The sequence below is a fragment of the Drosophila takahashii genome, chromosome X (assembly GCF_030179915.1).
Source record: "Drosophila takahashii strain IR98-3 E-12201 chromosome X, DtakHiC1v2, whole genome shotgun sequence".
In the NCBI taxonomy this organism is placed as follows: Eukaryota; Metazoa; Arthropoda; class Insecta; order Diptera; family Drosophilidae; genus Drosophila; species Drosophila takahashii.
In genome coordinates this window covers 6220731-6243762 of record NC_091683.1, presented here as the reverse complement: position 1 = coordinate 6243762, position 23032 = coordinate 6220731, and the positions used below count along the sequence as shown (strand labels likewise).

Below are 23032 nucleotides of genomic sequence, written 5' to 3'. Positions count from 1 at the left end.
TAGTCACTGGGCAAACAAACACCATATGGTATGCGGTATATATGCTATATGGTGTATGGTATTTATGGCAAACTGAATCGGGCACAAACAGTTGAGGCATTAGCTCTGTTTCCCCGGCAAAGAGTTATTTTATCTTATCTGCACTGTTTACGTGCGATTTTAGTTCGATTTTGATTTGGGACTCGGCAGTTGTTCGCTTTTGATGGGGTTTCTGTTGTGTGTTTACCTGGTAAAATGGAAATGGAGTTTACGAGTTCATTTAGCCAGATGTGTAGACATCCAGGGCACAGAAATACCATATACTATATATCTATATATGTTGCGCCCAATTGTTGATTCTGCTTCAGAAGATCTTCTTCATTTGCAAAGACCAAACAAAAACACACAGCTTTCTGTATTGACTGAGGAACTTTATTTGCTGCTTCGTATCGGTTAATGTATCTCTATCTGTATCTGTATCTGTGCTATCCGTATCTGTATCTGTATCTGAATCTCTGCTTCATCTCTGTGTGTTTTTATTGTGTTTACACTTGACTCCATCATGTTGGGGATTGGATCGTGTTGAAAAGTCTTTGCAATTAGCACGCTTTCAGCGCATACCAAGCACTCGCTATTGGGTCAAGGTTAGTAGCCCAGCCCTATAGAGTCTCTATAGAGTCTAGACCCTTCCCCCTCCCCCTCCTCGGATGCTAGATACTAGATACCATCGCTAGCCAATCCATCAAGTCGCTTGTATTTACATTTATATTTGTATTTTGTAGTCGTATTTATATTTGTCTATCTGTTTCTCTTCGCTGTGGGCGTAAACACACGGCAAACAACTTCATTTGAGTGGAAATCAGACAAGAAGTTGTCGTTGTCGTCCGAGTTTTTGGGTTTCTCGACTTGGGCCCCCTTCGGTTTTCAGGTCAAGTCGGGTCAAATGGTGGCTATAAGGTTTTTAAGTAATGGCAAGGCGAATCTAATAGTAATCAAAACAGTATGTATTTTTAGTGTACGGCCGTTTTTGGCCAAGTTACAGTTACATGTTTACCAAAAAAAACCCAGATCCCAATTTTTCACTCGAAAACAAATAGTTTTTTGGCCGAAACAATGGAAGTATTGGTTCAAATATGGATTGTGATACCTTTCTGAACTCGTTATTAAATTTCCTATCGATTGGCATTAAAACCTGGACATTTTATTTTTTGACCATTTTTCGCAAAAAATCATGATGTACCCCCTTATAAAAAAAATGAAAAAATTGGCGAAAATTTTATTTTTCCAAAATCACACGGAAAGTGTTCTGGATTTATAGATAATTTTGTTATCTGTTCAAAACAGTGCGTATTTTTGGCGTACGACCATTTTTGGCCAAGTTACAGCAAAAAAACAAAAAGGAAAAACTCCTATTTTTACCAAATACTCAGATCCCAATTTTCCACTCAAAAACTTAGTTTTTCGGCCGAAACAACGGAAATAGAGATCCAAATATGGATTGTCATACCTTTCTGAACTCGTTATTAAATTTCCAATCGATTGGCATTTAAACCCGGACATTTTATTTTTTGGCCATTTTTTGCAAAAAATCATGACCCCTAAAGAATAAAGTAATTTTTTTTCAAAATTTTAATCTTTAAGAAATGGAAAATTTGTTCCACGCCAATCGGAATATACTAAAAAAAAAATAGCCCCATAAATCTATTAATTAATTGTAAACAACTTGGGCTTAGTTTATCGCCAGTTTTATCGCCTTCACAAAATATCTAAATATACCGAATTTAACTGCTAGATTTTTCTGCAATTTATATGGGGGCATTACGTTTTGACCGCAGCTGCAGATGTACGCCTATGTTTTTGAGGCATAACTTCACGCCTGATGCTTTTGGTTTCTCGGATCAAACCGATTCATTCAAGAGTTTCATATTCCTCCTGTATCCCTAAGAGATGGAAATGGATGTGTTTGTGGAAGTGGGGATGGAAGTTGATGTCAAAGTCGGAGACCTAACCCCTATATATAAAAAATGTGAATGGCAATTCAAGAGGCGTATATATATATAAATCTATATATATAGGGATTTATATGCATGCTGCAGCTGCCCTTCCTACTTGTCCCCTTTCATCTTTTGTATGCTCCCCAAGTTCCCCGAGTTCCCTGAGTTCCCCGACTTCCCCGACTTCCCAGTTCCCAAGTTCCCCGATTCTTTCCGTCTTTGTGACGTTAATTAGAACGATGCACCATGCGTGGCTGCTGCCGGGGATTGCCATTGGGGGATTTGGAATGGGAATGGGATTGGGATTGCAAGAAACGCGATGAGGAGTTCTCCATTCCAACCCAACCCAATCCAAACCAACCCAAAGAACTCCGCAGATATAGCTTCTGTTGGATTAACGGCACACGTGTCCGCATCTTGCGCTTATTTATTACCTTTCAGCACCGACTGAAAGAATTTTCCCTTTTCTTTTTTAATGATTTTTATTTTTCGTCTCTCGGTTGTTTTTTTCACAGTTCTGATCTCTGATACTCTAACTTTTATGAGAAGTTGCCACTCTTTAAATGCCCTTTTAAAAACTTGAATATCTAATTGATTTTTCATAGGGATTTGTATTTATAAGGCTATTAAATATTTTTAAAGATTATAAAAATGCACAGAAAAAAAACTTCGATATGAAATAGAATAATTTCTACTTTATTTCATATTAATTTTAAGTCGATATGATAAATATCATTTTTCATTTTATAATTTCATAAAAGTTGTAAAAATACAGTTTGAAAAAACCAAATTAATATTTTTTTTAACAAATATTGTAAAATAAGATAAACATAATCTTTATTCATATCAAAATGATATGAAAAGCTTGATCTTTAAACAATAATCTGATCAATCTGATCTTTCTGTCTGGTACTAAAAATCCAATTAAGTTTTCTTTAAATTTTAAGAGTATTTTTTCTTCGTTGCGAAAAAACATCAGGGATTTCTAATGTATCGCATGTCGTACAAAACGATGCGGACATCGTTCAGTGCTCTCCCTTGAATTCCTTGCCGGGTGCATTCCTTGTGCGCCAAAATAAAATCAAATAAAATAAAGTACAACGTTTCGTTGAAAGGTGAGGATCTGGGGAGAAATGGGGGGAGAAAAGGGAAAATAAAGGGGATGCAGAACAGAACAGACCCAAGTAATAAGCAAACCGTTCAAGCGCGAACGGGAAAATTTCCGCACATAAATATTTTCCAATTGAGCAGGCCATGCAGTTTCAGTTTATTGGTTTTCACTTTTCAGCCCTTAACCTCAGCCTCACAGCCACCCACCCCATTTCTGGGAAAATTTCCACCCAATCCACCTCATATCGTCTTGTTAAATCTGTAATACCTTCACTTTGTAGTTTGCAATTTCAATTGCAGAGATGCTTGTTTATAGTTTGTGGGGTATGGTGGGTTAAGTCTAGATACATAAGTATTTCACAGCTTGTGGAGCCTCGTTCTTCTCCATTTTAATTGCCGGAAATTATCGTTTAACGTCTATTATAATCTATTGCCATTGAGCATAGCATACAACTTTAGAATTACACAAATAATATGGATTATTATATTAAAAAAGTTTTCATAACTCATGATTTCATAGATATTTCAAAGCTTTAACTTCTGGTTAAGATTCATGGAATATTTAACATGCATACTTAATTTCTTCTTGTCTTTTGTAGCTTTGCCTTGCGTGTCTTGAGAAAAAATCCGCATTCTTTTGGAGAACGAAAAGTGATGGCTACAAATCGTTGATCTAATCTGTTAGTTGTGATTAGCTTAATTAAGATTGATGGATGGCAAAAAAAAATGCTTAGAAGGCCTGCCAATCTTTTCACATACCCTTTCTTAACTTTTTGTGGTGTAAAGTTTTAAACTTATAAATAAATATATTATTTAGATATTTAAAAATCTATAGTATTTTTAAGGCAACTTTGTTCTAGTCATTATACAAAATTTTCCATTTGAATGGACTTATTTTCTGTGTATTTTATACCATTGGAGTCTTGTTGGCCCTGAAAGTTTGGACTTTTAGTGGTTCCAACTTTGACAACACACCTCCCCCCTCTTAGTTTTTTTTTTTTTGGTGCGTTTTCCAATTTGTTTTTCTTGTTGTTTTTCGCATTAATTAACAAGGTGAACGCGGCGCGAGTGTGTTGATAGGTGACCGGTTTTGGGGTCAGTAATGGGTTAATGGCTTGCTCATGTCTGTTTGTTGTCGCAGATTTGTTTAATTATGCCAAGACATGTCTGTGGGTGTTTCGTGAATGGGGGGAGGGGGCGGTGATTTCTCGGTTGGTTATCTATGCTGTTTTTTTTTTTAAATTCTCTGCGCATGCGCAACTCAAGAACAGCAATAATATTGCAACAACAGCAACCTGTCAATGTCGCTGCAACAAAAAAAAAAAGATTAAAAAAAACTATGAATTACCTTTGACAAAATGCCGACAATCTCCTCCCACCACCCGCTGAAAGTCCAACGACTTCGATACGTTTCAAATTGCAACAACAGCAAAAAAAAAAAAAGGTTTAAAAAAAATAAGTAAATAACCAACTTACTCAAAGTGCATTAAGCACACACAGAGGCAAAGATACAAGTACTCACTTAGAAAAAAATATTGTAGCTGATCCAAAAATAAAACAAAAGTTAAAAAATATAATAGAATTTTCCTATATAAAGCAATATTCTACAGGAACGAGTTCTAAACCAATCTGATTTATTAAGAATTTTTTGAAACATTTGTTTGTCTTTTATTTTTAATAATAGTTTGTTACTAATCTGATATCTCGTAAAAAATTATAATAAATATTTTATAGAGTGAAAAGCCTTGAAAAACACACAAAACCAAGCGGAATTTTATGATATTTATTTTATTTTTTTGCAGTGCATAGATACACACAGATTTATGCTTGTTATCAATATAAAATGCATTTTTTTTCTCTGCTTCTTCTCCGGCTACTCACATTTGCATTGCATAAAATTTGCATAAATAATTCCATTTAGCTGCAGCAGCAACAACAACTTGAAACTAAAGTGAGTGAGTGCAATAAAAGTGATGTGTCCCCGAACGGTAATCACCACCCCCACCCCCAAGTATCCCCAGTACCCCCACTACCCCGTAATATCCAGCTCCACCCCCTGGTGTACAGTTGCTCCATCCGGTTGCAGTTGCATGTTGCATATTGCACATTGCACGTTGCACATTGCACATTGCACATTTCAAGCAGCAACATATGTAGATATGTTGCAAGGCTCAAGTGTTTATTTCTTTTTTTCTTCTTTGGGGTTTGGGGGTGCAGAAAAATGTCTTAATTTTTACCCAACGAATGTTGACAGATTTGGCCAAATGATGAACAAAATGGGATTTGCTAGGGGGGGGGAAAACCCCAGGATTTGCCCCGAGGGGAAAACAAATTCGAGACTGAGTAGATGGCATTTTGTCGGCACTTTTTCTTACAACCCCATATAATCTTCTTAGCTCGCCCACTTCTTGCACTCGGTTTTCCCTTATTTATTTTCCTGTTATTTCCTTTGATTTAACTTCGTATTGTCTTTTTACCGGTTCTCAGTTATGATTTTCTTTTTGTTTTTTCTATTTTTCTAGGGTTTTTTAATATTATTATCCATTAAATATTTGGAATACCTAAAAATACCTTTAATATTAAAATTTATAATTTTTATAAGGTACTTCCCCTACATAAATTCCTTTGCACATTTGGTATTTTTAAGATAACTTTATATTATTTTTTTTCTAAATATTTATTTTGCTTTATTTATAATTTATAAACTTTATTAGGTATTTACCATTTATAAATCCTTTTTATAACTTTTTACCTCTTAAAATACTTTATTTTATTTTTTTTTTAATTTATTTATTTGCCTTTTAGAAATCCTTTCTAAAGTTTCCTTATTTTCTTTTCTATTTTTCTCTAACCTCCCTTTTTTTAACCCACCCAAAACATGGTATATCCTTATCGGTTTTTGCAGTTAGGATCACCTTCTTCTTTCTTATCCACCTTCACAGGCTGTGGACTTTGTGTCCTTCTAGAGCACTATAACTTCCTCTTTCTCTTTCTACCACTTTAGCCATTTAGCTAGGCCCATGTAAATTGTTGCCCTTTTCGCGCGCCCCGCATTCTAAATGTTCCGCCTCATTTTGTGGGCGTTGCGAATTCTTTGTTCATTTATCGGCTGCGCAATTCGTTTGGGCCATTCCGCCGACCATTCGTTACGACATTTCCCTGCGAGCAGCTATGGTATATGGGTATACCTACCCCTCTCCAGGGGGGCGGGCTGCTTACAGATTCCAGTAAGTATTCCCAGGCCGAGAAAGAGGAAAGACACACATATATTCATCTAGGCATTCGCTGAGTGCTTCTGTAGCTGCCGTGGCAATTAATCGATTAGCTGGGCACATTTATTTCGCATTTCGCATCTCGCATTTCTTATTTACATTTTTTTGTTGTTACTTTTTTTTATAGAGGGGTACGATGGCGCCTCTCCTGTCACCATTAACGATCCCCGATCGTCCAGCAATTTGCCAAGTGAAATATGACGGAAAAATAATGATAATAATGCACTGGGCGTTGGTTTTCAAGAATGTGCGCGATGTTTTGCATGCGAATTGGTTGTGAAATGAAATGAAATGGAATCAAATGATCGAGGGCTTTGAGATCGAAGTGCTATCGTATAACCGAATGGCAATGCGGAAATGCCTGGACTGATCTATGGTCTATGGTCTCTGACCACCAATGTCCAAAGATCGTTGTGCAGAGAGGGAGGCGTGGGTCGTTCTTCGTCTGGTGGGTGTATCTATCTATTGATCTATCCATCTATCTACATCTACATACACATAAATGCAAACTGGAGCGCAAAAGGAATGCCTTGAAAGCGTGATAAATGAGTGCTGAAAACATTGATCAATGAAATTCGCTCGAGAGGTGCCAATGAACTCTCTATTCAATTGTGGTTCAATCTGTTGGAGCTAACAGAAGAATTGGAATTGGAGGGGAAAAAAAACCTAAAGCCTTGAAGTTATCTGGAGAAATCAGCAGCGGAACTGAAATAGCAAATTGTGATCGATGTTCTAAGGGTCCCTGTTCGGGCGCCATCTGATAATATTATTTGTCAGTAGAACCTTAAACTCTACCTTACCCACTCTACCGTTCTCAACTAATTGCTAGGCCCTGACTTCAATTATTGTGTCATAATCGATTTGCCCCAACATTGCGATTCCCAAATTGGATCTTGTTCGAGGGGATTTTCAATGATCAACGATAGACAATCGTCGATCGCTAATACGCACCCAAAACGGATCCAATTATGTCATTTAAGTGATCCGCACAAGTTCATATCCGTGTAATTTGCGCCCCTCTCTTTTGCAGTGTGTCAAAGTTGAGTTGATAATGCGATCATCTTGTATAATGATCGTGCAATGGACTCAATTTCGAACCAGCAAACATCATCAAAAACTAATTGATTGCAGGCAAGCCTCAAATTGCCCCGCCTTCTGATCACCTGCTGTGTTTTTCATGTTTTCTTTTTCTTTGGAGGGGGGATTGCTTTTTGACAGTTTCCAATCCACTTGAAATTTAAATTACGAAATCGAAATTGAAACTGGCCCAAGATTTTGGTGCGTGTTTCAACGTCTTTTCGATCTGGAGATCAGTCTTTATTTTTTTTGTGGTCTAGGCCATTTGTTTTGGGCCATTTGACATGGCTTGGCATTCACACTAGTTTGGTTTTTTTTTTGTTTTGTTTTAAGCCCTCTGTGTTTGATTGCCGGATCATTATCACAAAATGATGTTGTTTGGCCGGCGGTTTTAATGATCCCCCAGTGATCATCATCATCGCCTTCGATGTCTTTTGGGTCGCAGCTTGATCAATTTTAATTGCTCTAACCCTCTTTAAGGGCCCGTCATAAATTAATTTAAAGCGTTTTGCCAACGAATGAAATTGAAAGTGAATTTATTTTCAATTTCGTTAACCATCCATTGAAGTGCGCACATGCGCACTATCTATTTTCTGTATTTACCGAATAGCTAAGGTCATTCAATCGATAGATCGAACGTTCGATCGATCGAACGTTTCCAAAGTTTGTGTGACTAAAAAAAGACGAAACACTAATTAATTGTTCTAAAAGTGACACAAAAATATCGCCTGCAGTCGCGAGAGTTTTGTTTGCTGTTTGTTTTTGGAAGCCGCAAGGTTAGCCATAAATAGCCCTGGGAAACGAGACTCCCAAATAGCTCAAATGGATCATTGACATTAGCCAAGGGAGGTGGATATTTTTAGGAGCCCAATTTTATTTGTCTTTCGGGGAGTGAGAAACTCCCAGTGGGCCTGCGCGATCCACAATCGTGTGTTTTGTTTGCGGATAATAATGATCAATGGAACCAATAAACTACAAAAAAAAAAGAAGAAAAAACGGAAAACAGAAAAACAACGGCGACAACAAACAACAAAACGCCCAACACTCATGCCGGAAATTGTAGAACGTGTTTATGCCACAATTTCAAGTTGTTAAGCCACGCACAGAAACAGAGAGACAGACAGACAAAATGCGTCAGACGACGAGAGGCGGCAACAACAGCAACAACAACAGCAGCAACATGCGACATTCGTGCCAAAAAATACAGATACAGATGCAAAGATACAAAGATACTTCAGATATATAGAGCCGAGCACAACAACAACCGTTCTTCTCCTAAGTAGAAGAGGAGCTCAATCTCTCGATTCCTGTTCTTCTTTCTTTTTTTTTCGTCTGTAGACTACTCCTAGAAGCGATCTGTAGAAAGCGAAACTATCTAACGGATACACTGAGAAAGATCACTCTTCTTATATTAGAATTGAAAAGAATTGCAGTTAAAATTGATTTTTATAAGTAGAAATACAATTTCAATGCACTATGCACTAACATTTTTGAATGTTCTTAAAAATTGTTTCTATAATTCCCAACTAGTTCTGGCAATAGGAAATATTGCAATTAAAATTAATGGTAATATTTAGAAATGCAAATTAAGTGCTGTAGGTTTTAAATTATTAAAGAACTTCAACAGTACGTCTCTATAATTCCCAACTAGTTCTGGCGTTACATTTTTTTCAATATTTTTTTCTAATTTAATTAGCTTTAAAAATATTTTGACCAGTGCACACACGCTCACGCATATCGTAGAACCCAACTGAACTGGAGTGAACCAAACTATAAGGCCGAGCTCCAACTTGAGCCGAGTGCTCCATTCATAAATTCTCCATTCAGATTTGGTTCGCCTGGTGTTTCGTCTGCAGATCACGTGCCCGCTATCAAAACAGATCGGGGCGGTAAAGTAAGGTATAGTGAGGTATGGTAAGGGTAAGAAATGGAGGGGAATACGTATGTACATAGAGTGGGGAGCACAGTTGATTGAACCGATTCGTAATAACGTGGCCAGACTCACGATCGAATTGAGTTGTTTATGGAGGTGGCACGTTGACATCAACGCCTCAAAGTCGCCCCATCGTCATCTCCCACTCCTTTTGGCAGGTCCACCAGGTCCACCATGTCCACCGAACCAAATGACAAAGTCCAACTCGAAGTTGGGATTTGTTTTCCTGGTCGTTCGATGCATAAATTGGAGTGATCCATTCGACGTGTGCGTGTCGCATATCAATTATGCCCTCAAAGGAGGAGGAGGTTTTCTTCAGTGCCAAAGAGACAGTGCGTTTCGCAACCGTTAAGCCCACTCATTAGCTATTCCGGTTTTTTTTTTAAAGGCGAAACGTATGATTAATAGTTAATAATATTAATCTAATTAAAAGCTAACATCTATAGGGGATTTTTTCAGCATCAAGGGATCAAAATAACCGCACAGTTATCCCCCGCTATGTGCTCCAGTTGCTCGTCGCCGTGGCCTGGTTCCTGCTGAGTGTGCTGTGTGTATCTTGACCTCGTTACCAGATGATCTCAGGTGATCTCTCGGATTCGCAGGCTGGGCCAATGACGATGAGTTTGCGCTGCCAGCAATCAGGCCGTAAATGGCTAATTAACAACAACGCATAACTCTCACCTGGCCAAAGAGCTCAGTAGTTGGTAGTTGGTAGATGGCAAATGGTAATGGTAATGGTAATGGAAATGGAGATGGAGCATTGGAGGTCTTTACGGACTAGACTACAATTGCCAATTATGTTCAGGTCCAGATCCAGTTCAAGTTCCATCGCGAGTTCTAGTTACGGATTGCTCTTGCTCTTGCTCTTGGCTTAGTCTCGGTTTCCATTTCCATTTCAAAATCTTAACAACTTTTATTCTTGGCTGTTCTGCTGCATATTGTCATTGGATATGTGGCAATTGTGTCACACCTCTTGGCCACCAACTTTGTCGCTTTGTGGCCAATGTCAATTGTCATTAGATAGTCTCGTCTCCATCATTATCATCATTTTTTTGCCTCCAGAACGTAACGCCAGGTTCCGGCAGTTCCCTCCTTTAATGATCCACAACCCTAACCAGGGTTACCAAGTGAATTTCAGTTAAGAATGTTGGCAATAGAACAGTGTGTCAAGAGATATATTGAATATACTACGTAAATACGTGTTCAAGTGTAGGTATTTAAATTCCAGTTATAATCAGGTAATACGTCATACTACATACATAGGTTTAGTAAAATGAAAAGAAGCAGTTCGAAGTGCTTTATGCAAATATGTCTACTAATCAGTAATACTTTTTGACACTTTGCTAGTTGCGAAAAAAAATAACTAAGGTGTGTATCTAAACAAGGTTATAGTGTTAACGACTTTGTTGTTTGCAAAACACAATTTGTAGTAAACCATTTTAAATTTAACTTTAAGAATTTTGAAAATCAGTTAAAGAGGATTTCTTCCGGGATGGAAATCCATAAGATTTAATGGCTTCTTGGAAGGGATATTATAGCCCATTTGTCACTATCCTAAATGCAGAGATCGATTGATTCGTTTATTTAATACCCAGTATCATCGATCGATTTGAAAACTTTCCGAGAATTTGCAAAAAAGGTTCAAGAATCTGCAAAATTGGAATTTATGAGGGGCATATAAATCTTGTTTGCATAAACTCGTAGAAATTACAGACCGAAAGGATTTCGATTTCTGCATAAATACTGGAAAAAAGAAAAAATTACCCTTTTTCGGTAGGTTCTCAGAAGACGCTTCTTCTCAATTCTTTCCGCCCCCCTGTATTCCAGAAGCGCGAGTGAGATGGCGACGGCATTAAGCCTGATTAGGCCGGGCCAAAAAGAAAGGCAACAATAAAGACCCACAAAAAAAAAAGAAGAAAAAAGCTGGGGAAAAAACTCATAAGTGATGGCGGGGCGACCAAAAGAAAACAAAAGTAAACCCGGCACAAGTTCAAGGTCAAGAGCGGAGAAGAGCGGCAAGGAGAAGAGAGTGCAGAAGGGAGCGGAAAGCTGCGCTTCAGGTCTGTCTCACACACACACACACACACACGCACACCCGAGCGAAAGGTGAACCTGCGAGCGAGGGAGAGAGCAAGAGGATGGGGGCGGCTGTGGGAGCGAGAGGGCATGAGTTGTGTGCAGCAGCAAGAACTTCGCAGCATCAACTAAACACAAACATAAAAGCAACAATAAAAACCAAGTACAGGTATACCTCACTAACTCAAATTTTACATTTTGATAAAGCTTTTTTAGGTTATTATTTTGGATTTCTTTTTTTTTTATAATTTAAGAAGATACATTAGATACTAATTAAAAAATTAAAAATCTAGAAAATTCTAACGTTCTAATAATTTTCCCCTTCAAAATTATAATTAGTATCTAATAAAAATATTAAAAATCTAGAAATCTTAGATTTTAAATAAGTCATTCTACAAGGTTCTAATATATCTAATATTATAATAATTCGTAATATTTTCGCCTTCAAAATTGTAATTGTTTTAGTATTAACCTTCAATCTATCGAAAAATTCTAATGTTTTTGAATAATTCTAATCATTTTCCCCCTTTCAAAATTACAATTTGTTAAAATTGTATGCTTTATGGATGTTTCACTGTGCCAGAGAAAAGAAATCAGGTAAAACAGCAGCCGGAACGTAGCAACAAAGGCGCAGGCAACTTGAAGCCATGGCTAATGAAAGTCAGACAGTGGGCGGGGCAGAAACTGAAAAACATTAGAAGTGGCGAGGCAGAAAAACGCTTGCAATCCGCCGCCTTTGTCCCTCTTTTTGCCATTTGCCATTTTAGCCATATGTATATATTCTCTCCTTGGCCAAAAGCCCACTTTTAACGCACTGAAGTGCTACCGCAATTACGTCATTGAGCGTGGAGCAAAACATACATATATATGTATGCACTATATATATTTAGATATTTTCTAGACCACGATCACAGTCGTTGGGTGCCCGTGTGGTATCTCAGTTTTAGATAGTGCAAAAACCTTTCTAGTTTGCTCAATGTAATCCCCACATTGACTGATGGATCAACTGATAAGATTCTCGAACACCCTACCATTTATAGAATTCAATTCCCTTTGTCGAATATCGAAAATATGATAATCATATCTTTGGGTCAACTTATCAACTTATGGAGGTATCCTAAATAGAAGGATTATTAAAATTTTAAAAGGTTTCGGAGTCCCATTAGAAAAGTTATGGGCTTCCGATTTCAAATGAATGAAGTAATTAAGGAGTAACCCAAAAAAAAAAGTGAAGCTCAAAGACATCAAAAGATATTTAAGGAGATTTTCAGGTATTTTATATATATTTTGAGATCCTTTGAGATATTTATCCTAATCAGGGATATCCTTTTGCGTAGGTCATTCCGTTGGTCTGCAAAGTCGAGCAAAGGCAGCTGTCCCTCTCTACGTTCTCTCCCCTCCATCTATCCATCTCTCTCCCGCTCGCTCGCTGAGTCAACCCACACTGCGCAGCTGCGACTGCGCAAATGACTTTGAGTTCGACTCCGCAACTTGGAACTCGGCTATTGTTGTTGTTCTTGTGTTACTGTTGTCATTTAAAGTCTAATCAAAACATTTGAAGTTACTTAAGAAACCTACGCAGCTTAAGTTGCGTTTCTTGTTTCGAATTCTTAACTTGTCGCAGCTTTGTCTTTGTTTCTTAGTCTTTTTTTTTTTTTCTTACACAGACGGAGGCAAAATAAATTGTAAATTAAGTTTCTGCGACATTTCTACAAAAAGCGGCCATTCAGCGACAAGTTTTTTATGTTGCTGCTGCCTTTGCCGCTGATTTGCAGTTCTTTAGTTTTTGTATTGTGTTTTCTTTGCCCTTTCAAATGATATAGGGGCTTTAGAAGGTTAACATGTGTGTGAGTGGAGATTTGATCTACTTAAGGCCAGACGAGACAACAAAAAAAAAAACACAAAATACCTCTTTCTTTGTGTCTTTGTGAGGAGCTCAATTATTTGCTTTTGGGTGAGTCAGTTCTGTGAACTTTAATTTTGGCCCGATGCCAGTTGATTTCCTTACTCGCTCATTGGTACCCACTCCCACTCTCTCGTAATCCCCCTCTCGTAGTGCTCAGCTGGTCCAAGGTCGTCGTCCTCCCACACACGCCACCCACTCCACACTCCAATAAAATCGTCAGGCGACATCACCGTCAGTCCCCCAGCACCATTTGGCTAATATATAAGTATCTATGCGAGCACAAAAATTATACAGTGGTTCTGAGTTACTAGAAATATTGTCTTAAAATTTTAAAACTGATTTGTAATGTATTACACTCAACGTACTAGTCAGTTCAAATAATTGGCGCCCAACGCGGGGCATTTATGGTACCATAAACCTAACTCAATAAATTAATACGGCATTTTACAATAACTTGTGTTTGTTCACATAAATAACACTAATATCGACAATAATCGTAAAGATATTCATGAATTCATTATAAAAATGCATAAATAAAGTTTAAGGTATAAATTAATTTGTCCATATATCCCGAAATCACCAAATTAATAACATATCTTGGCTTCATGTTCGATTCCCATAAAATATGCAATTTTTTAAAGCCGTATCATGTTCAGTTTTTATGTTCACATACAATAAATCGTTATTTATACCAATTAATTTTGAAAAAATTAATTCACAGTCGCCGGCGTTCGACTTATGGAGATTCCATTATAATAAATGTATGCCATATCTTATGGTTTCATTTTCCACAGTCCAAACCACTGTAAAACATTCTTTTTGCATACTATATTTTTTGATTCTTAACTACAAAATGGCGGCGCCGGTTCTCCTTTTGTCTGGGCGTCTATTGATTTAGCCGTAAATGACGAAAAGCGGAAAGGAAAGCGGAGACAAAGCGTCAAAAAGGAAACTCCGGCGGCAAGTGCATTTAACCAAAAAGCGACGGGGGAAAATGCGATGGCGGAAAATGAGGAGGAATAGGATGAGGGATAGTGCTGACATTTATGGCTGATGATGGGATATTATGCATATGCATAGCATGGAATGCAATGTGGATGACAATGCATCAACGGACAAAGGAGCGGACGAAAAGGGAACGGGCCTCAAAAGGAGCTAAACATTCAAATGGGGGGTTGAACATATTGGGATAGGCAAAACTCCATTCGAGTGCCGAGTGTTACCATTGTTGTTGGCCCTCAATGGCTGAAAATGGATAGATAATAACTTGTGAAAATAACTTTTGCACTTGAACGAGATTTGAAATGTTGTTGTTGAATGGGGAGCACTCAACGGAGACAGAGCTAGCTGCATCGAAAATACATACATATATGTATGTCTGTACTGAAAATCATGGTCCATGGTCCACATTCGACACTGAAATTTCTGACAGATGTGAGTGCATCAAGTTCGGATGGTTTCGAGAGTCTAGGGAGATGGAGATGGAGATGGATCCGAAGTGGGAGTGTGAACTGCATTCCCATTGAATGTGGCGGCCTGAAACGAAATCGTTTCGATTGTCGCTTCGAGTGTCATTGAACGTTTGGGTGGCATAAATGGAAATAATGGGGATGGAGTTGTGCGTTGGAGAACTCTCCAGGGAGTACACTGGAAAAATTATAGGAAAATTATAGGAAAATGATGGGAAAAATTATAGCATTTAACTAGGAGTTATTCTAGGGGAAAGTTTCTTTCAAAAGTTTTTATAAAAATATTACCATAACCCTTTATTAGCATTTCTTAACCATTTATAGACCTCTAATCAAGCTGATATATTGAACCCAAACAATTGAAAAGCGTCAAGTATCTCTTGGATATGCAACACATACTTGATATCTTGTTTCATTTGCACTTGAAATGCCCAAGTCTCTCTGGTATAACTTTCCTATTGGGTCCATTGTATATCGATATGGGATATGGATGGATGTACCAACCCCCCCCCCCCCCCCCCCACCCAACTATTGTGAAACTCTATCGCATGACCCAACTAAAAATACAAACTCTATCTCTTTTGCGATGTTTGTAATTGTTAATTGAAAAAGTCAACAGCAGCAGCCGATTGAATTCGATACTTTTATAACATATTTTCCATACTCACTGTTGTTTTGACCAAAGCTACAAGCTGTTGTTTTTGTTGTGGCTGTTATCGCTTCACACTCTCGATCACTTTTACTGTCATTCGGCAATTCACACTTTAGCATTGTGAAAGATGAGGGGAAAAAGCTGAGGAAAAATACAAAAAAATTGAAAAGTTAGGAGGGGGTTGTTCATTAGTTCGTTTGTTGTTCAACAGTAAGTTTAAAGAACTAAGAAAAATATAAATAATAGCAAGATAATTATATATAAAAAACCCCTTCTTAATATTCCCTAATTGGAACAGTCCCCATAAATCATATAAACTTCACAATGATCCTATAAAAATTACACTTACTATATAGTATAGTTTATAAATCGAAAGATAGCTAGTTTATAGTTACACCATACTTCTTTATGATTACTACCCACACTTCTAGAAAACCCTTAAAGATAGACACTGTTTTCTTACGATAGACAAGGTCATATTGAACACTTGCTGCAATATCTGATAGTGAATATAAATACGAGAACCCTTAATAACTGGGAACTTGGGAACTTTGGTTAGATAAGTGGGAAACAATAAAGTAAACAGACGGGAAATGCGGGGGAGTTGTAATGACAATTTCGAATGTGGAAATCAGCAAAGGCCAAAAAATAAAAATAAAAAACAAAACGGTAGAGGGGCATACATTCAATTACCGGACTTGGCGATGGGAGGAGATTGGATCGCATTGGTTTGGAATGGGAATGGGACAGGCCTTATATGCGATATGCGAATCGATGCCGACGACGACGACGCATCCTATGCAAAATGTGTGTGTTGTTTATACATTTTCTGTGCTGTGCTGTGTTTGGATGCCGATTTTTTAATTAAATTCACTTTCAAAAATACCGCTAATCATTCGAACAAAAGGCCAGCGAGCATTTGCATATTTGTTTGTCTCGAAAGTTTGCGACTTTTTGCGTTTTTTTGCGTTTTTCGATTTTCTTTTTGTTTTCAGTCATTCTTCAGACTTTTGGGGCAGCCAGCAGGGGGGCGTGGCATGTGAATAGATTGATCGATCTAGGCAAAAATAAACAGATTTTCGCAAGTGCGAAAGTGAAATCCGGGGGATGAGATGCGGATTTAGGCAAAAACCAAACTAAAATAAACCCCCCGGGAGGTTTGATTTTTGATTTTTTTAACTTAACCCATCAATGGCCAGCAAATTAGCCAACACACATGGGTTTTTTTTTTTGTTTGTACTTGTCCGCATGCGAATATATGCGAATGCGAATTCGAATCCGATTCCGAATCCGCCTGATCACTTTGAAAAAACACGTAAGTGGCCAAATCGGTGCGCCTTAATTAAGACCAGCCTCATCGGTTACGTAAGCACTTAATACACAGCACCAACGGAGACCAACGGATCCCAATAGCCAGGCGAATTAAATACACAAAACATTTAAAGCCGAAAAAAAAAACCGAACAGCGGAATGCCGAATGCGAATGGTGTTCGATTTCTTTAAGCTTTGTTCCCACTCTTTCACCCATTGGTTTTTGGGTTTTTTCTGTTTATTATTACCAATCGATCGATCCTATATATAGATTTCGACCTGGCCTAATTAATATAAAGCAGGTGTGGCAAATGCCCAAATATTTGATTTTGATTTCGCATTAGAATTTGCATTTTATACTTTGGCGCCCAACGTGGGGCGCATTTTTAACACATAGCTATGCATTAAATAAATATTCTGAAAATTATATTACTACTTTTTCTTGGAATACAATATAGGTACTTCTTGTAAATACAGTTAACTACATGTTACTCTATTCCAATATTCCATGAACTTTGCCTTTTAATTCATAGAAATGTCATAAATATAAATTCTTTTCCTTGTGAATTTAATATATTTTATATATACATTTTTTCCCCTTCGCTTTCCTTTGTCCTGACTGCAATCGTTGCCACAAAGGCTTAATCCCAGTGGAGGATTAATGAGGGGCGGGTTTTTGTGGGCACCTGAAAACTCAACCTGTTCTGATGGCCCAAGGTCAAATCCTGTTGCGGCATCCTTATGCAACGATATAATTCGATAAACGCCCGTGATAAGGCATAAGTTTTATGACTGGCCTTGGATTTGTGTTGGTTGCTGTAGTGGGGATCGTCTTTTTCTGACCGACGACCGAAGTTCACAGTTCAATTGGAGTTACCGCTAATTAGTCGCTGGATTAACCGACCTGTTAATGAGAGTTACAAAAAAAAAAAAAAAAGTGAAGCACTTGGGTGTGAGATGCCATTAACCTGGCGCCCAATACCAACATTGTTTTGCAGTCGGCTGTTGGTTTGTCGATTGTCTGGGCCTTTTTCAACTCACCGACTTTTATGTTTTATTTATTGATTTTATTTGTATAACTTTTGCCAGCGGCGGCGGCGGTTTGCCGTTGCCGCTGCGGTTTTTTGTAGTACCCATAATTATGTCAGCTGCAGTGGCACAATCATAAATTCACAACGTTTTGGTGCAACAATTTTTTACAATTTATTATCCACTTGCTGGCAATCTGATTGTATATCATCAATCAACGGGGGGTTTGAGGAAATTCTTTTGTTTTTTTTTTCTTTAATGAAGTAAATAGCTAAAATGCATGTTTTCTCTTCTTATTTCAGCTTAATATCGAACCGAACCGAACCGAACCGAAAAGCTAATCCGAACCAGACGCGATGCACTGCAACCAAAAGCGTAACGAAAACACGACGACCAATCTTTGCTAAAAAAGTATATAAAATAACAATAATATATAAAAAACCCCAAATATTGAAATCGAAAGCTAAGGCAAAGAAAGAGTTTTTGGAGGAGAAAATCACAAAGTTATAACGACGCCATGGCCATGTTAGAAGCAAGGCCCTATAGGCCATTCAAATCCAGCGAGGAGTATCTGGAGGCCATGAAGGAGGATCTGGCCGAATGGCTTAGCACCCTCTATCCGGAACTGAGCATCAACGCGGAGAACTTCATGGATCGCTTGGACACAGGCGTGGCATTGTGCAAGGTAAGTCAAGCCCCCACCCTAAATTCACACAACCATTAAATGCAACACTCTCCACTCTACACACAAAAAAGCAAAACGCGGTCAAATCGATATGCACATGGTAAATTTTCAGGTATATCGGTTGTGCACATTTAAATTGCGTGAGTGGGAGCGAGAAATAAAAACTCTCGAAATTCGAAATAGAGCGAGAGTGGGAGGGAGAAAGACACTTTCAAAATTGTAACTGCATTGCTCCTTACATTTCGAGCATATCCAGTCAGAATTGATACCACATAACGTAAAATCGATCATCGTTTCATATAATTTTTTTTTCTGAGTGCACGGCAAGTGCTAAGAGCTCGACAGATTTCCATTCCCATTTCCATTTCATCTTTTATGCCTTGGCTAAAAAGCTTCTTACCTGGCCAACGGCACTCGGAAAAGCTGGGAAAAAAAACAGCAAGCCAGGAAAAATCCAGGTCACCGGGGGTTCATTGAGCCAGAGCTTAGTTGCTCAACCGAGAGCATTTGTGAAGAGTTCATAATTTAAATGAAGCACAGAAAATAAGCCAGGGGGCAGGGATAATGAGCGAAAAGGCACAAAGGAATTCCCACCTTTTAAGTTGGGAATATTAAGATATCAATTATAGAAATCGTAAATTAGGTTAAAAGCATGGTAATAATTCCTAAAAATGTATAAGTAAAATCCCAAGTTGACTTATCCGAAAACTCAATTCCAAACTCGAGATCATAGGGGCCTTGAAGTTTCAATGTCAGTAGCTATATGGAACCCAGTCAGTTCTAACTTGAACACCAAAACAAGAACATCTAAATTTTGTTAGCTCGGTGAAACAACTTCTAGTGTTTTCCAAAAATTTGTATTTTATTTCATATAATTTTGTGTAACTTTTTAATCTGCATAAAGTTTTCGTAACGACAAACATGATACCCTTGAAGAACGTGATACAAACGCGCTCGGGAAAGAACTCGTGTTCATATTCGCGTAGTTCGATACTAGAATGGGTTTACGAGTCGGTTGGTAGGAGGGTCTCGAAGCTAGAGTCTTTGGGCCATGGCGTTGAGTACTGTATGCTGCTGGTTAAGCTTCGACCAGCGGCAATAAACATGAAAAAAGTGAAATTCGATGGTTCTCCGTACAGCGCAACACACAACTTGATTTTGCTTCACACGGCCCTGCACAAACTTCGGATCGATAGGAATATACCGATGAACCGATTGGTCGACGGGGGCTATCGAGAGAATCTAGAGTTTGCACAATGGTTTAAGGCGCTCTACGATTGCAATCTCGAACCGAGTGTCATTGAGGTGAGCCCCAGAACTGAATTTAAAGCTAAAACCGCTCCGAAACGCAAGGCCAATGGATCAAAACTTAAGTTAAGGAGCAACAGCACTGAGTCCGATACCTCCAAGCGTCTCGAGGTGCGACAATCGATAATCGATGAACAGGCTTCGAACTCTGCACCGCAGCCAAATGCTCCGGAAATCGAACCAGTAAGGCTAGGTAAAAACAAAATCAACTATAATAGTATTCACCTCCTTAGAAAAGAACTTCTCAACCCGCAGATAATAATATCGAGGTGACCCCATTGGAAAGTCTCTGCGTCAGTGATAAATGTATTCAAGCCAGTTTTCCCGATGCAACTGAAATTCTAGAAATAGGTCCTTCAAGTAGCAATACTGTTGATTTGGATCGGAAAACTATCCCTCCAAAAGTTTCAGTATCAGAACCAGTGGAAATGCTATTTGACCAGCCGGCTGTTTCTGATTTGGATAATGTCACGCTCGAAGGCGAAGTATTTTGTGAAGATTACTGTATTCCCTTGGAAGAGCCAAAGAATGCAAATATCGAAGAACCAGTAAATTTTGGATCTCATGAAAAGGTGTGCCAAACGGATAATGATCATTTTGGGAATTTAAAGGACTATGCCATGTGTCCACCACCACCATCTTTTCGGGGATCATTTCGCGCTTTACGCAGAGAACGTATTTTTATTCCTTTGGAAGATATGGGATATCTTCAGGAATCCTCGCAATGCAAAGAAGATGACGTGTCGAAATATGCGAGGGAATCTCAATGCTCCTTTCACCAACGAGTTCCTTGGCCACAGATCCCTAGGTCAGCGCTCAAGTGTTCTATGGACATTAAACTTCAATATATTGTCAAGAATATCAAATTGTTAATTGGCGATTACCCCGAAGAGTACAATGTTCAAGATCAACAGATTCCTAGCTCTGCTAACACGGATCCCATCGAATTTCCATTACCGGATGACCAAAATGCTCAAGATGAGGCACCTGAAGAAGAATTAGAAATATCGGAGTCAGCGGGTTTAAATAATGAGGATTCAATAGAAACAAGGATTTGGAGAATCACTAATAAAGTTAACTCAGCTCAAGACCAGGTCGCCGATTGCAGAAAAAACATTGATTTTGTAGGAAAAAATGTAAAATCCCTGTACCAAAAATAATTTATTTAATTTTTGCATTTAGTTAATATTCAAATTTATTCTGTCAAGATTTAAAAATTTATTGTTATAATGGCATCACTTCCAAGGCTCATTATCATATGGATTGTTATGGATTATTTGGAGAAAAATTAAAAATACAGATACCAAAAAAATATTTTATTTGTTTTATTATTTGTTCAATATTTAAATGTTTTCCGTCAGGACTTGAAAATTTATTGATTTAAAGGCATCACAAAAGGCTAATTATTATAGAAAATGAAAAACCGCGAATTCTTCACTATATGTTGAATGTGTGTATGAAATTCGTATAGATCCTAGGGAAATCATTCGATTCATAATCAATTTTTAAATAATTTATATTATCTGGTTATGTTTATTTAAATTATAATATGCTTTGATCCGAAATTCTATTCGCTTTGGGTTTTCTTTTAGTCTTTTGGCTTTTCGGTTTGGCTTGGTTTGGTTTGGGTGGCGCATGCCACATGCCATAACCACAGCTATAGTACCCATACCCCAAGCCCCATACCCCCACCCCCTGCCTTTTTGGCCCTCTTTTCTGTTTTGTTGGCGCTGAGTGGCGCCAGTAGCACCCGACATCGTCACGCTGGAGGCCAATAGCAAGACCTCAACCCGTAGACAATTTGTCTTTACTTGTGCTGTGTTGCTGTTGCTGTTGATGTTGCTGTTGCCCCGATGTTGCCGTTGCAGTTTGTGTTTTATTTTCTGTTTTCTGTTTTTCTGTTTTGCGGACTCGTATCTGCAACGAGATCTCCTTGCCCCCTTTGGGGGTCTCCTGCTGCGCCGCGGATCTTTTCTCGTGTCTTCCGAGTGTGTAGATTTTTAGCTCTTTTTTTTCGAGGAACTTTGCCGAGCAACCATAACCAAAATATAGTTAGTTCCATTAGAACATTCTGGCATAAATTATTTTTAGTGTTGGGCAATGTAACTATCGGTCAGTTAATGTTGAAAATAATCGTAAAATATTTCCGTGTACAAGTAAAGTAAAAGTACTTTGATAAAAAATACAAAAATGTTCAAGTAACATAATTATTATTTTAAAAATTCTAATTTCTTACGATTTTTTGTTTTTGATTGTTACGAATTTACATTATTATTAAACCATTTGAGCTTGATTTAAATTAAATTAGCTGAAAATAGTTATCACGTTTTTTAATTTTATTATATTAAAATCAGATTTTTTGATAAGTTAGCTTTTGATTTTTTTTATTATTTTTTGGTGGTTTGTAAATCATTTTTAATGAAACAAATAATTGTTAAATATTTTTATTACTATTCATTTGTCTTAATATTTCGATATACCTAATATTTACGCCTTTAAATATGAAGTTATCGTTTATTAAACATTTGTGTGGGCTTGGTTGCACTGAATAAGTGTTGAAGCTAATGCTGTTTTCATACGGTTAGTGCCGATTATCCACTCCCCGATTAACCACTGTAGCCACACACAGCGATCTACAGCCTCACCTGCACAAGCACACACACCTCAGTTCGGATATACCCCCTCGAAATCCCCAATTCCCCATTGGATCTCATATACCCATACCCATAGACAACTCCACCCCGAGGCGAGTGCTCGATATGGTGATGGATATGCGTGCAGCATAATCATGAAGTTGCTTTGATCTTCTGTCTGCGCTGTCTCGAAATAAATGAAATGACTCAGAAGAGACGGGGGGCATAAATTTTGCACTATACCGAAAGATTTCTTTTTGGGGGAACTGCCGGAAATGTCATAAGCATAAATATAATTTTTGATAATTGTGTGTGTCGCGAAGCGTTAATGGAACTTTAATTGAAACTCCGGCAAGAAGAAAAAGAAGGGGTTTATGGGATTGAGAGATTGAGATTGGGGCTCTAAAATTCTGAGGCGATGCATTGCGATTTGATGTCTTCATCGTTCCAACAACGATCGTAATTACCACTTGATGGCCACTTTAAACGAAGGGTGGTCTAAAAAAAAAAAATAAAACGAATATATTTATGTACTGGGGGCCAATTAGCCAAAGGAGATCGTTAGCTGTCTGACGATCATTAGCGAATTGCCTTAACG

At 38.0% G+C, this 23032-nt stretch overlaps 3 protein-coding genes across 4 annotated transcripts in view; 2 read left to right on the top strand and 1 right to left on the bottom strand.

The window, feature by feature from the left end:
- Positions 1–23032, top strand: part of pigs (pickled eggs) — a 58203-nt gene that overhangs the window by 11917 nt on the left and 23254 nt on the right. For both annotated transcript variants that reach the window (XM_017137357.3, XM_070219083.1), the window contains exon 3: positions 18111–18493. In XM_017137357.3, coding sequence (XP_016992846.2) covers positions 18326–18493 — 168 coding nt within the window. In that variant the 5' untranslated portion in view covers positions 18111–18325. The remainder of the gene's footprint in view (positions 1–18110; positions 18494–23032) is intronic.
- Positions 1–23032, bottom strand: part of LOC138913903 (uncharacterized) — a 164479-nt gene that overhangs the window by 131627 nt on the left and 9820 nt on the right. The gene's annotated exons all lie outside the window — the stretch shown is intronic.
- Positions 19261–20982, top strand: LOC138913858 (uncharacterized). Its single transcript, XM_070218935.1, has 2 exons — positions 19261–19994; positions 20057–20982. Exons 1-2 carry the CDS (start codon positions 19415–19417, stop codon positions 20959–20961), a joined length of 1485 nt encoding a protein of 494 aa, XP_070075036.1. The 5' UTR covers positions 19261–19414; the 3' UTR covers positions 20962–20982.

Excerpts from the sequence above, each read along its gene's own strand:
- LOC138913858 (XM_070218935.1), top strand. The coding sequence starts at position 19,415 with ATGATACCCTTGAAGAACGTGATACAAACGCGCTCGGGAAAGAACTCG. Across the intron at positions 19,995-20,056 it reads AATCGAACCAGTAAGGCTAG|ATAATAATATCGAGGTGACC; the intron begins GTAAAAACAAAA and ends CTCAACCCGCAG.